Here is a 12,376-nt window from a genome sequence, read left to right on the forward strand (position 1 = left end):
AGGTGACAATGTTTGAAAACTACATCTTGATTTTTGTAAGCAGATATTAGGAGTTAAAAAAATTACATGTGATGCAGCTGTTTATGCTGAGTTAGGCAGACCTCCCCTGTTGTACAAAAGAACATTCTCAATGATAAAATTTTGGAGTAATATTTTAGCCAGCGATAACTGTATTATTAGAAATTGTTATGAGAAGATGTATATTAACTGTGAAACGCATGCACAAAAAAACTGGGCTTTTCAGGTAAAGAAATGTTTAAATGATCTTGGTTTAGTGAAGTTTGGCGTAAACAACAAATTAATACATCTACCTTAAAATGTATAAAACAAAGGGTCTTGGATCAGGCTAAACAAGAAATATTTGCTAAAATTGAAAGTTCGCAGAAATGTTCTTTCTATAAATACCTACTTGATGGATTTTACCTTCAACACTATTTATAAAATCTATTCCGGCTAAGTTTCAAAAGTGTATATCAAAGTTAAGATTATCATGACACCTGTTAGCTATTGAAACTGGGAGATATAATAAAACTAACAAATCGCATAGGAAATGTTATGCTTGTAATAATTGTGTTGAGGACGAATATCATTTTCTACTGGTTTGCCCTGTTTATGCAGATTATCGAAGCAAATTTATTAAAAAAATATTTCATTAAAAAACCATCCATGTTCAAATTATTGCAAATTTTCAATACTGAGAATTATAAGGATATGTGTAACCTTGGTAAATATATTTATTATAGCTTGAGGCGAAAAGGTGATCTTGTAATCCGATAATTGTATCTTTTACATTATCCTTTTTGTTTGTTTGTATTTACTACTATTAATTATTTACATACACATTGTTCTCCTGTAAATTATCCACTTCTGTACTGTAATTGATTGCATTATTTTGTATATACTGATAAGCTGTAAAGCTTAAAGTAACAATAAAGAAAGAAAGAATAACCAAAGCTGTAATCGCTTAATTACAGCGATCTACTGAAAAAAGGCTAAATTAAACCAAGGTTGGCATCCCGCTTGATCAATGAATATTTATAGATCTTACATTCGTTTCATGAAATCAGACACTGTTATTTAAGAAACGACACTGTTATTTATATTCAGATTTGCAACGAAATCTGATATAATAACTCAACAGCACAATGTTCAGACTCAATTGGCTTTGCATTTATGGTTACAGGCCTGAAAGAAACAATCGCCAATATTTAATGAAATGTTGTTTTGAAATTTTAAATTTTGTATTTAAATGCATAATTTGTTCCAGGAAACCATTGGCTGAATGAAGTCGTCCCTCGTCTTTAACGGTACCGTTGATTCTTCCCACATGTTGATAAACACATTTCTGGAGTTCGTTCCCGATCTGCAGGAACTAGAATCAGTGCCCTCTCCAAGAGTCCTGACATCACACCTTCCATTTCGCTGTCTGCCAAAGGAACACATAAAAAACAACGGGAAAATAATCCACATCATCCGGGACCTCAGAGATGTTGTCGTGTCCGCTTTTCACCATTACACCACAGATCCATACGTCAAGGACTTTGTATCCACCGATTGGTCTGTGTTTTTGGACGAGTTCTTGCGTGGAGGTATTTTAAGAATTACAAGGACAATATGTTGAAATATCCCTCTATAAAAAAACCCAGCAAAGTATGAGAAAACATAAAAGACGAGGGTGGGAAATTTGTAAGGAATTGTCACTTTATATAAGACATTCTTGAAAGAAAAATTGAAAATTGGAAAGTAAAGTTATCTAAGATAAGAGTGACATTCATTTAATTTGAATGTCTTCAAAGACGGTGTCACTGAAACAATGTTCGAGTCCAATCTGGTTAACAGTTTTAATCATTTCCGCCTTCTACAAATAAAAGCTATACCAAAAGAGAGACATGAAGGCATCTAAAGCAAAATGAATAATCTAGGGGAAAAAACATATTTTCTTCAAGAGCCTATTTAAAAAACTGAATTTTCTGAATACAGAGTAATGAATTTGAAAGAATAATCTTATTAAGTTTTTACTCAACACTTTCGATACCCATGGTCAAAAAGCAATGGTACGGAAGCTAATGCTTTAACATTTAACTCATTTTTTCATTTAAGACAATAAAACTGACCTTAGATTCGTTTTCAGATGTTAAGTTTAGCACGTTAAATCAAGATCTTTGAAATTCGATTCTGGTACTGAGTTAAAATTCGGAAGGAAAACTCGTTACAAAAGTAGATTGTTCAGAAATTTATTTTCAACAATTTAAGAGACATTGTACAATTCTCAGTCAACCTTGAACTTTCAGCGTGGTATTCTCGACGTTACCTGATTAGCGTCTGAAATTTACAGTCTTTCATTCACGGTTGAAATATACATTCCGGCGAATGCCAAAGAGTGTAGAAATGATCATGATAGTGTTCCGTACGGCCTAAGTCGTCTCATTGTTGTCAACAACAATTTAAAGTTGTTGATGTTATTATTTTCTTGACCAATGAGAATTTATTCGCCATTTGAGAGACGCTAATTACGTAGTGTCGAGAAAGTCACGCCCTCCTGAACTATTTCTAGACAATACATGTATATGTTTTAAGATATTATTCAAATGTTTTAAGTATCCCCTTTCCAAATGATATATTTTACAACTTTAATGAAAAAGGACAAAAAAAAATACCATTATGAATGATATATTCTTAAGAGAATCAACAATTATTATCTTATTCTTTTTATGTCAAAATAGTAAAACATAATGAAATATGAAGGTAACGAACAGTATTCAAGCCCCAAATTCCATTCAAACAATTATCTTGTAAATTTTGAATTAACTAGGGGGAAGGAAATGCTTACAACAAATAAATTTACCTCCCCGTAGTAAATTCAAAATTTAAAACATGATACAATGCACACCAGCGCAGGCACTGACCTCTAAATATCATTGGTGGGGTCGGGGCTATGGAGGAGTAATCATCCCCTGCATATCGTTTAAACCCTCCATTTCCTCCTTGTCATGATTTGGAAATAGATTGTTTCACTAAATCGGTAATCTGCAGCTTAAACTTAGCAAAATCGTTTGTTAAACGTTCATTGCCATTTATATACGAAGTGAGATTAAATGTTATTTTTTTGTTAAAATAAGATTTTTCTGTTTTTATTTTCTCTTTTTATTTAATAAAGAATATTTTTATGGAAGTTGGTTTGAACGAGAGAAGGAGTGGGAAGAGGCAGCACTACAGCATCCAAAAAGTATATTGGTTCTTTACTATGAAGATCTGAAAAAGGTAGTTTGGTAACTTCTCTGCATTAAGTAGATAGAGCTAACTTCACTAATACTTAAAGAGAAAGTGCTGTACATATATATATAAACTTTATTTAAGAATGGTCCAGAAACGATGACTCGCATCTCTAGTTTTCTTGGTCTGTCATCCGATCCCACTTTCTTGCAAGCTGTCTATGATGAATGCTCCTTCGAAAAAACGCAAAAGCTAAGGAAGGGCACGTTTAATGAATTTATTTACAGAAAAGGTAAAAAGATTGATAAATTAGTAAATTAATACTTTTCAATTTTACGAAAGCCAGACTTTAAAGTTAAACTCTGGAATTGTAAATGAAAAATGTATTCGTGAAAAATTTTGTCCAAACTTTGTTTGTGTTTAAATATATTTTTTTGTGTGTTTTGTTCAAATCTGGAGATAATGCCAATTCAAATCCTTTAAGAGATAGTCACAATCTTTAACTAAGATCTAGCAATCTTTTGTAGAAGAAGGGAAATAAACTTTGGCATTGCAGCGAAAATAAAGTTTCTTCCAATACAACAATCAAATTCTATTAAAGACACAAAGGTTCCAACCTGACGGAAAAGATTATTAAACCACGTTACTGTCACAGAAGCTCAGTCGTTAGAGTGGGTTTGCCGGGAAAGGACCAATTTAAGTTGATTAAAATAAAATAAGTAGAAATTGTTCCTTCTTTAAGCAGTCGGCACTTTATAGTAAAAGTTTTGGGTAATTCGAATTAGACATTATAAACCGAGGCCTTGCGCCGTGTCACGGTCCAATGACCCTGAGTGCCGAGTAAAGGTCTAAATTTGAAGCCCTTTGAGTCTCTATATTTTTTTCTTACATGTATTTGAAACTTTAAATTGATTTGAATTGCCGGATCTAACAACTGAAGGTAAAAACACAATATCTTTAATTTTTCTTTCAAAAACTTTTATTATAAATCGCTGTAGAACTACCCAGTTTGAATTTAGCATAAATTAGTTTACAAAATTTTTTTTTAACATTTTCTTAAAACAAGAATTAATATCTAGAGTAAATTACAAATGCATTTTTGAAGAATTTTGTCTCAGATTTCTGTGTTATTAAAGAAAGTATAAATTAAAATATATTTACGATATCTTCGTGACCTAATGGTTATGTTATGCAGATATAACATTACGCAGGTAAACGAGACTGATGATTTTCTTGTTTCATCAACCTGTTTGTCAATAATTTACCTCATTGTATAAATTGTTCATACGTAGAGCATGCTCTTGCGTATCTAATCAACTGAGATATGTTAACTCCAACGCAGGTGATGAAGGTATATTGCTGCATAAGTAAGGGAAGTTGACGATATAGAGAAAAGTTAATGTCATTACGTTTATCACAGAGCTTGGTTGTTAGATTACCATTAACGTCTTTTTCAATTAAAATATCTAAGTATGAAACAGATCTGTCGGACTCTGTGGTATCTTTTAAATATATTTCCATTTTCTTTTTACAGGAGTAGTTGGAGACTGGAGATCATATTTTACTGTCGCGCAAAGAGAGAAATTTGATTCCATTTTCAAGGAGAATATGAAAGATTCAAAGTTAAAAATACAATTAAGTTAATTTTTAGAGGAGATATTTTTGAGGAAGTATAAAGAAGTATTCTATTCTTTTTGTTGTAATGATTTAAAAAAGATTGTTTGAAGCCATTGACTGCGAAAGTGATACCAGGCCACCTATTTTGCCAATTTATATATGATATGTATAATAGTCACATACTGGGAGCCCAATTTGTTATTGCATAATTGTTTAATATTTTTTCCCAGGAATTGTGTTTTAAATAATGTTACATTGTTTCCCAGTCTTTCTTAATCTGTTTTATGTATTATATTATATGTTGTCATTTCAAAATAAATGACATTTTTGGAACAAACATGTCTTGTGTTATTTGGCAAAAAACAAACTCAGTGTTGTCAGAGGTATGTTTAATTCAAGGAATGAAAGTTGAACTTAATTATTTTTACGTGCAAATTCAGTTGCCATCATTCGACATTTAGCAAACATCAATACAAATGCTAATAATAACAAATTTCATTCTCTCTCTCTCAAGCAGCAGCAAGTGATTTGTAATTTTATAAATTATTAATCCTTGAATTGAATTATAACATAGAATTTGGCCATCGATCCAAGGTTTATACTGTTGCAAAAGGTGGGGGAAAAAACTACATAAATAATGAATTATTGATCGAAGCTGTGTAAACATATGGTTGAATGTTTTTTTTTTAATTTAGTTTAAAACGTTATTCAATACGAAAGGTTTATTATGTAAGGTTTTTTCAACCATAATCAGTGCAGAATCGTCAAGCGATATAGCGTGCTAAAAACATTTAACATTGTAATTTTTGCATTCAGTTCGCCTTGACATACAGGGGTTAGAGAAAAGTGGGGCAGTTAAACTGCAAATTGATATAATTGTTTAGCAACTAAGATTGCCGGGACTTGCAGGTTTGAGAGAAGAGTGCGCCAATTTATTGCAAGAATAGGGCTACATGTACGTTTGTTATTTATTGTTGATACCTATACTAGTATGTACTTGCACATAATTTACGCTTTTGACATCGCCCCCTAAAATTGGATTTGCACTTTTTGTTTATGATGCGTGTTTTGATGTTACAAGTATAAAAGATGTGTTACATAATTTGTTAACTGAGTAAAGATCACTATCGATTATGTGTAATTATCTGTAATCCACTGTTTATACGTATTTTTGCATTATTGTTAGGACCACATGTTGTTGATTGTTTTAGTAATGACCGACTCCCAGAATGCAATGCGGTATATGTTTACGAAGTTTAACGAGCGCTATTTTTCGATTATAATTCATTGTTAATTTATTGTAAATTCTTGAATAGACATTTAATGATACTAGAAGTAAGTAGACTTAAAAAATAAATGTTATTTCAATTTTGTTATTTTATCGTAAGTGTGAGAATTTGATGTGGGAACTAGAGCATTGCGTTACGTTTTTCATTTGTTGATGTAATTTACGCGATGCTTTTGATTGGTCGCGTTTCTTTATGTCATTTTACTACATATATATAACAACGAGTTTTAGTAGACAACGAGGATTTTGATTGTTTTTGGGTTGTAGAAAGGTGTGTAATTTTAGTTTGTTAATTTTAGTACATTTATTTCGGGATTAAGAATATTGGGATGGAGTTGGCCTTGGTTTGTTATAAATAAGTTGGTCTATTTACATCTATCTGCTGAGCTGTTTACCGTGATCTATTGGTCTGAAATTACTACAGTCAGTTTACGGATATTTTATCCGTTGTTTTTTCAATTACTGGTTCAATTTACCTGTCCTAATGTAAGAACAAGTACAAAATACGTAGGTTTTAAGCATTAATTTAAGAAATAAGGTATCATTTTTTTAGTTTCATTGGGATGTAAAACGGGTTGGTCACGTGATCAAATCTCATAAAGCCCGAAGGGCTTACATTTGTAACTTATTCATACTTTATATTTGCCTGATTGTGACTTTTAGCGTGTGAAATGCATTTTTTTCAAACTCAACGGCTAATCCACTGAACGCGCGTCGACCCTTTATGACGTTACAGAGAAATTACGTCGAACGTTTATCCATACGCACATATATGACCTCTTGACCCCGTACCTGTATTTATACAGTTATAGATAGGCATTGCTTTCATAAGTGTTACATAAAGGAAAACATTTGCAAATGTAAATATTTGGAATTATTATTTTATTTGGAAGTATTGTTTTAAAGAAATAAAATATGTGTTCAGAATAAACCGTTTATTTGTTAACTTTACAAGACTTCTCTTTATTTCATGTACGTCCTTAATTTGGAAGTAAAGAGAGAAAAGAATTGTCATAGTTACACCTGAGCGCTTATTTGGTGTCGTTACAATATTTTGGCATCCACGGCGGGATCTGTTAAAAAAACAGATCCAGTGATTAAACACCCCCCCCCCCCCCCAAAGAAAAGAAAATAATATATCTGTTAAATTTACAGATGCAGTAGTTTTTTTGTTGAAATACAAGTCTTGTTGGTTGTTCTGAACACATTATTACAAAATGGGTGGTAAAAGAAAGACAAGAAGTCCTGCACAAGTTCGAGGTCGTAGCCAGTTTTCTCCCTTGAGCAGAGTTGTGTCAGATGATGAAGAGATCCGTGAGATTTTGAGTTCCAGAGAAGATAGTCCAGTTAAGTATTCCAGATCTGAAAATGAAAGAAATCATTTTGAAACGGAAACACCAGTTAGTCATATTGAGCCAGAAAAGAGCCTAGTTACAATGATAGGGTCACCTCTTACTCTTAACTCCCTATACAGGTGATTTACCTGTCACTTGCAAAAGTAGTCTTACACCTGCAAGTCTCACAAATGTAGTCCAAATGACAAGTACACACACGGTACCTCAGATCTCTACACATACAGTCTAACTGCATGCACCTACACAGTTGCATTTTTCTCATGAGAAAGTTGTGTACAAACATTACCACTACACGTGCCAAATAAAGCATTACAGACAAGTAGTGTTCCTTATTTTGAACAACTTTAAAATGCAACACATGCTCATGAACCCCAGTTTCGGAATCCAATATAAATAAGGTAGTTCAAATTCATTTTGGCTCTGTGGAATATTAAAAGTATTCAAAACTGACAGCTGATTTTGAAGAATTTCTTCCTTAGAAAGGGAAGTATGAGTATAAGTAGAATTACCACTTGTAGAATTAAATCCAAGTTCTTCTGGAATGCAATTTATATAATGAGCCTTACAAACGAAGACAATGTTGTTACCTGCTTTGTCGGCAGGGACAAGTACGTACTGATCGTGTAAACTATCTATTTTTTTCACTTCTGGTTTATTGAACACAGAAGGATAGATGATTTTCATATTGCCCCTTAATCTTTTAACATGGATCTGATACATTTAATCCATTCTGACAAGGTGTCAATGTCTTCTTTTTCATATTTGGCCCATCGTCTGGCGTAATTTCCAACTGAATCCATAATATTTATGAAATTCCGACGCCAGTTGAAGGATCGGGGTTCTCTATACTTAGGACCTTTTAAAATTAGTGATCTAAGGTCCTCATTACGAACTATATTTACGTCACCTGTAATAACGTGTCCAGCAGGACTATAGTTATAGGGCGAAGAAGAGCATGAACACGAAGGAGGATTATGTTTCAGATAGTCAGTATCCAGGCCATGTGAAGTGTTTTTGTAACTGAAAAGTTTGGAAGCAATGGTCGGTGTATATTTGTAGGAAATACAAGGTGTAGTCTTTAACTTGAAATATGGTGGAATACAAGACTGGACCCTTTTGTGATTAAGAATATTACTTATATTAACCGCGTCAATTCCTTTATTGGCATATTGAAGTTTAAGGAAAAGACGGATTGTTTTAGCTGCATTTTCTTCTGTGAAACGTGTGGGTTTAAAAAGCCCATGATATACAATATCCATAATCACAGATCCGAGCCTATATTCAGGTGACGAGGAATCTAAAATTGGATGTTCCTTGGCCTTTTCAAGAAGACTATTTAAAAGTTTCAAAGGGACAGAGTAAAGTTTTGTTCGAATATGATGTAGACCTAACTGTTGATTTACATAAGGTAGTAATGAATCAAAAGAGACGTCGTGTATTGCAGGTTTATTGTACGAAGAGTAAACTTAAAATCAATCGACAAAAAGTAAAATCAAATTTAAAAAAAATGAATAAAAGGGGGCTCCGAGGTAAAACCCTGTCAACGTTGTAGAGCCCTGCTGTGAACATGATGTGGCAAAGAGTAATTAGTTCTATACAAGGAAAAGAAAGAAAATATGTGGGTGTTTTTGTGCATACAAATTATCTTGCATGTAAATGAGATTTTCCTTTAATTTAAGAAAAAAATTATATACTTCATGTTGTTGTTTTTATTCGCGATTCGGTATCCTTTTTTGGTTTTCACATTTAAAACAAAGTACTAGGTTTAACGCTTTTTGGCAGGTGATAGTCATACTGCTGATTCAGTACAAAGTAGTAGCATATAATGACAAAGTAGTGGCATATAATGACAAAGTAGAGCATATAAAGACAAAGTTTTATTCAATTATATACTTACTATTTATACCCTATGTAACCATGTGACTTTTAAGGAACACGCTCAATAATATCATACCGCACATAATTTTAATTTCGTTGTCAGATGGAGGTTGGAGGTGAGTACCATTTTAATTTTAAATGTCAACTTTATCATTAGTACAGGAAATTGTAAATTAAAAAGTATTATTGGTATAGACCTAAAATGTATAAACTATTTCAATTATTATCAACTGAAAATGTGAGTAAACTTAGTAAAATAGAGAAATTCCTCTAAAAAAGCAGAAGTAATTAGAGATTCACATTTGTAAACTGAGCCGGTATTTTTCTTTCTATGTTTGGTTAGAAATATTGCATACAAGCAATGTTATCTTAAAACAAGTGTATGTAAATACCGGTATTTCATTTATGCTTTACATCCTGTATTATGTAATTATGTTATCTGATAAGTCATATGACTTAAGGAAAAAGAAAACAACAAAAGATCATTTAATTAAACTATTAAAATTAAATTTGGCCATCGATCCATTTTTATACTGTTGCAATTGTTAGGGAAAAACTACACATAGACAATTAATTATTGATCGAAGCTACCTAAAAATGTTATGATTGAATGTTTTTTGAGTGCTTAATTTAGTGTAACACGTTATTCAATACGATAGGTTGATTGTGTAAGGCTTTAATTTATGAACCTTAAGCAGAGCAGAACGGTCAGTGACATAGCATGCTAAAGAACTTGGAATTGTATTTAAGCTTGTTATTTTTGCATTCAGGGACTTGCAGGGATGAGAGAAAAGCGGGGCAGTTAATTGTAAACTGCAAATGAATATAATTCTTTAGGAACTAAGATTGTCTGGACTTGCAAGTGTGAAAGAAGAACACGCCAATTTATTTTCAATTTAATATATTACTTCGTTGAGGTAGTATATCATTTTATGATGACGACAAAGCAAAAGTTGAGCGTAAACGGACTGATAGTTCCAGCATTCTTGCCGTTCCAAACCTTAACGGACGCCCGAAAACGAATTGCTAATATTGTTAATTTAACTACGAGAAAAGAAGATGTTTTTGTTATTTCCTATCCAAAATCAGGTAATGTTTTCTGTATAATATTTAACCACTATAAGAAACAACCTCCACTCCCGTTTTATTTGATTTTATTTACATATTCAATACTATACATTATAAGAGGGTGAGGGATGAAATTGGACATCATTATTAGTATTTTAGTTGATTTAAAAAGGAAACCATTGGTTGAATGCAATCGTGCCCCGCCTTCAGAATTCAAGTCTGGACACCCCTCACAAAATGACAGAAAAATTCCTGGAGTTTATTCCAGATCTTCAAGAACTGGAAACAGTTCCTTCACCTCGTATAATGACGTCACATCTTTCAGTTAAATATACTCCATAAGAAAACAATGGGAAAATTTTACACTCCATTCGAAACCCTAAAGACATCGCAGTGTCAGCTTTTCATCATTACACAACAGATCCAGTGGTCAAAGACTATGTACACCCTGATTGGACCAGTTTCTTGAACGATTTCTTACGTGGAGGTAAGTTCAATTAATTGTTTTTTTTACCACAGTAAATTGTTGTCAATTCGGCATTATCATATTTTAAAACTTAAACTTAAAAAGCTATAATGAATGGGAGACTTTCTTTATTTAATGAGGAATATATTTTATGATTGATCCACATGTAGAGTGGTGGTGTAATAAATTGTGCTGTGTTCAAAACTTGTAATTTTGTGCTCTTAAATACAAAAACTGATGAATAATTCAGTTCAGACAAACTGAAGCATATTTGCAGCTCTGTTCTGCAGCAAGTCAAATGATAAAAAAGAGTATGTGTGTATAGAGCATTTATAACAAATGCCAAATGAAATTACAGGTTTTTACAATTACAAAAATATCCCACACCTTATAAAAAAATTAAAAAAATAAAAGAAAACTAGTACATATATTTTCTGCAACAATAACAACATTTATGCAAGATTGAAGGGATGGAGTTGGGTTAAATTTGTAATCCACCTTTTCGGAGCCAAAAGTTAATTTGATAAGAATGAGGCTAAAAGCCGTAACTAGAGGGCGCTGAAATATAAAACCCGAAAAAAAAAACCAAGACCCATGAATTCACAAAAAATAGTCATAAATAAGAATAATACTATCTTGTATGCATTTAGATCACATAAATTCATTTATACACATAAATACACTCTCTCAATATACATACAAAAATTTACATAAATCGTAATTAAAATGCGAAAATATCTGAGAAATTTTTAATGCCATTACAATTCATTGTTGAGATATTCCTATTTCATTTTAAACAGAATGCTACTATGGAAGTTGGTTTGAACGAGAGAAAGAATGGGAACAAGCCGCACAACAAAATCCCGAGAAGATATTGATAGTCTTTTATGAAGATCTGAAGAAGGTATGTTCAAGAAATATGTTGTTCATTCATTAACGTCCTAAGGCATACCGCTGAACTTAACGCCTTTCATTTTTCAAAATACCAAACAGATATTGGCTATGTATTATATGAAGATTTTAAGAAAATATGTTCAATTGCCAATGATATATATATTCTAGAATGGTATGGAGACGATGCATCGAATATCCAGTTTTCTCGGAACCTCGTCTGATCCTACATTTCTTCAAGCTGTTTATGATGAATGTAGCTTTGATACAATAAAAGAAAGAGAAAAGGAAACAATATGGAAATTCATCTACAGAAAAGGTTAAAAAATAAAGTGTTCTTCGTCTTGAATGAAATAGCTTTAAATTTTGGAACCCAGTTTATAAATATTTTTTGTTACTGCAGGAGAGGTGGGTGATTGGAAATCAATGTTTACCGAGGAACAGAATGAGAAGTTTGATCAGGTCTTCAATGAAAAAATGAAGGATTCAACATTGAAGATACAATGGAATGAAATGATTTTTAACTATTTTCAAAGATTACTATAGAATAGTTTAATTTCCTCTTATTCAAACTTAAAAATAATGCTTATTTTTCCATTT

At 32.2% G+C, this 12,376-nt stretch overlaps 1 protein-coding gene and 1 long non-coding RNA gene across 2 annotated transcripts; both read left to right on the top strand.

Annotated features, from left to right (window-relative positions):
• The first annotated feature begins 1,082 nt into the window (after positions 1 to 1,082).
• Positions 1,083 to 5,118, top strand: LOC134249443 (sulfotransferase 1B1-like). The gene is made up of 4 exons (XM_062731797.1): positions 1,083 to 1,589; positions 3,158 to 3,261; positions 3,358 to 3,505; positions 4,748 to 5,118. The coding sequence occupies exons 1-4, from the start codon at positions 1,283 to 1,285 to the stop codon at positions 4,855 to 4,857; spliced, it is 669 nt and encodes a 222-aa protein (XP_062587781.1). The 5' UTR covers positions 1,083 to 1,282; the 3' UTR covers positions 4,858 to 5,118.
• A 5,009-nt stretch (positions 5,119 to 10,127) lies between these two features.
• Positions 10,128 to 11,960, top strand: LOC134249444 (uncharacterized). Its single transcript, XR_009988283.1, has 4 exons — positions 10,128 to 10,440; positions 10,592 to 10,906; positions 11,686 to 11,789; positions 11,948 to 11,960. It is a non-coding gene; the product is annotated as an uncharacterized LOC134249444 (long non-coding RNA).
• The last annotated feature ends 416 nt before the right edge of the window (positions 11,961 to 12,376 follow it).

The sequence above is a fragment of the Saccostrea cucullata genome, unplaced genomic scaffold, assembly GCF_032062105.1.
Source record: "Saccostrea cucullata isolate Sc308-1 unplaced genomic scaffold, CSIRO_AGI_Scuc_v1 ctg3281, whole genome shotgun sequence".
Taxonomy (NCBI): domain Eukaryota; kingdom Metazoa; phylum Mollusca; class Bivalvia; order Ostreida; family Ostreidae; genus Saccostrea; species Saccostrea cuccullata.

Excerpts from the sequence above, each read along its gene's own strand:
- LOC134249443 (XM_062731797.1), top strand. The coding sequence starts at position 1,283 with ATGAAGTCGTCCCTCGTCTTTAACGGTACCGTTGATTCTTCCCACATG. Across the intron at positions 3,262-3,357 it reads ACTATGAAGATCTGAAAAAG|AATGGTCCAGAAACGATGAC; the intron begins GTAGTTTGGTAA and ends ACTTTATTTAAG. Across the intron at positions 3,506-4,747 it reads TGAATTTATTTACAGAAAAG|GAGTAGTTGGAGACTGGAGA; the intron begins GTAAAAAGATTG and ends TTCTTTTTACAG.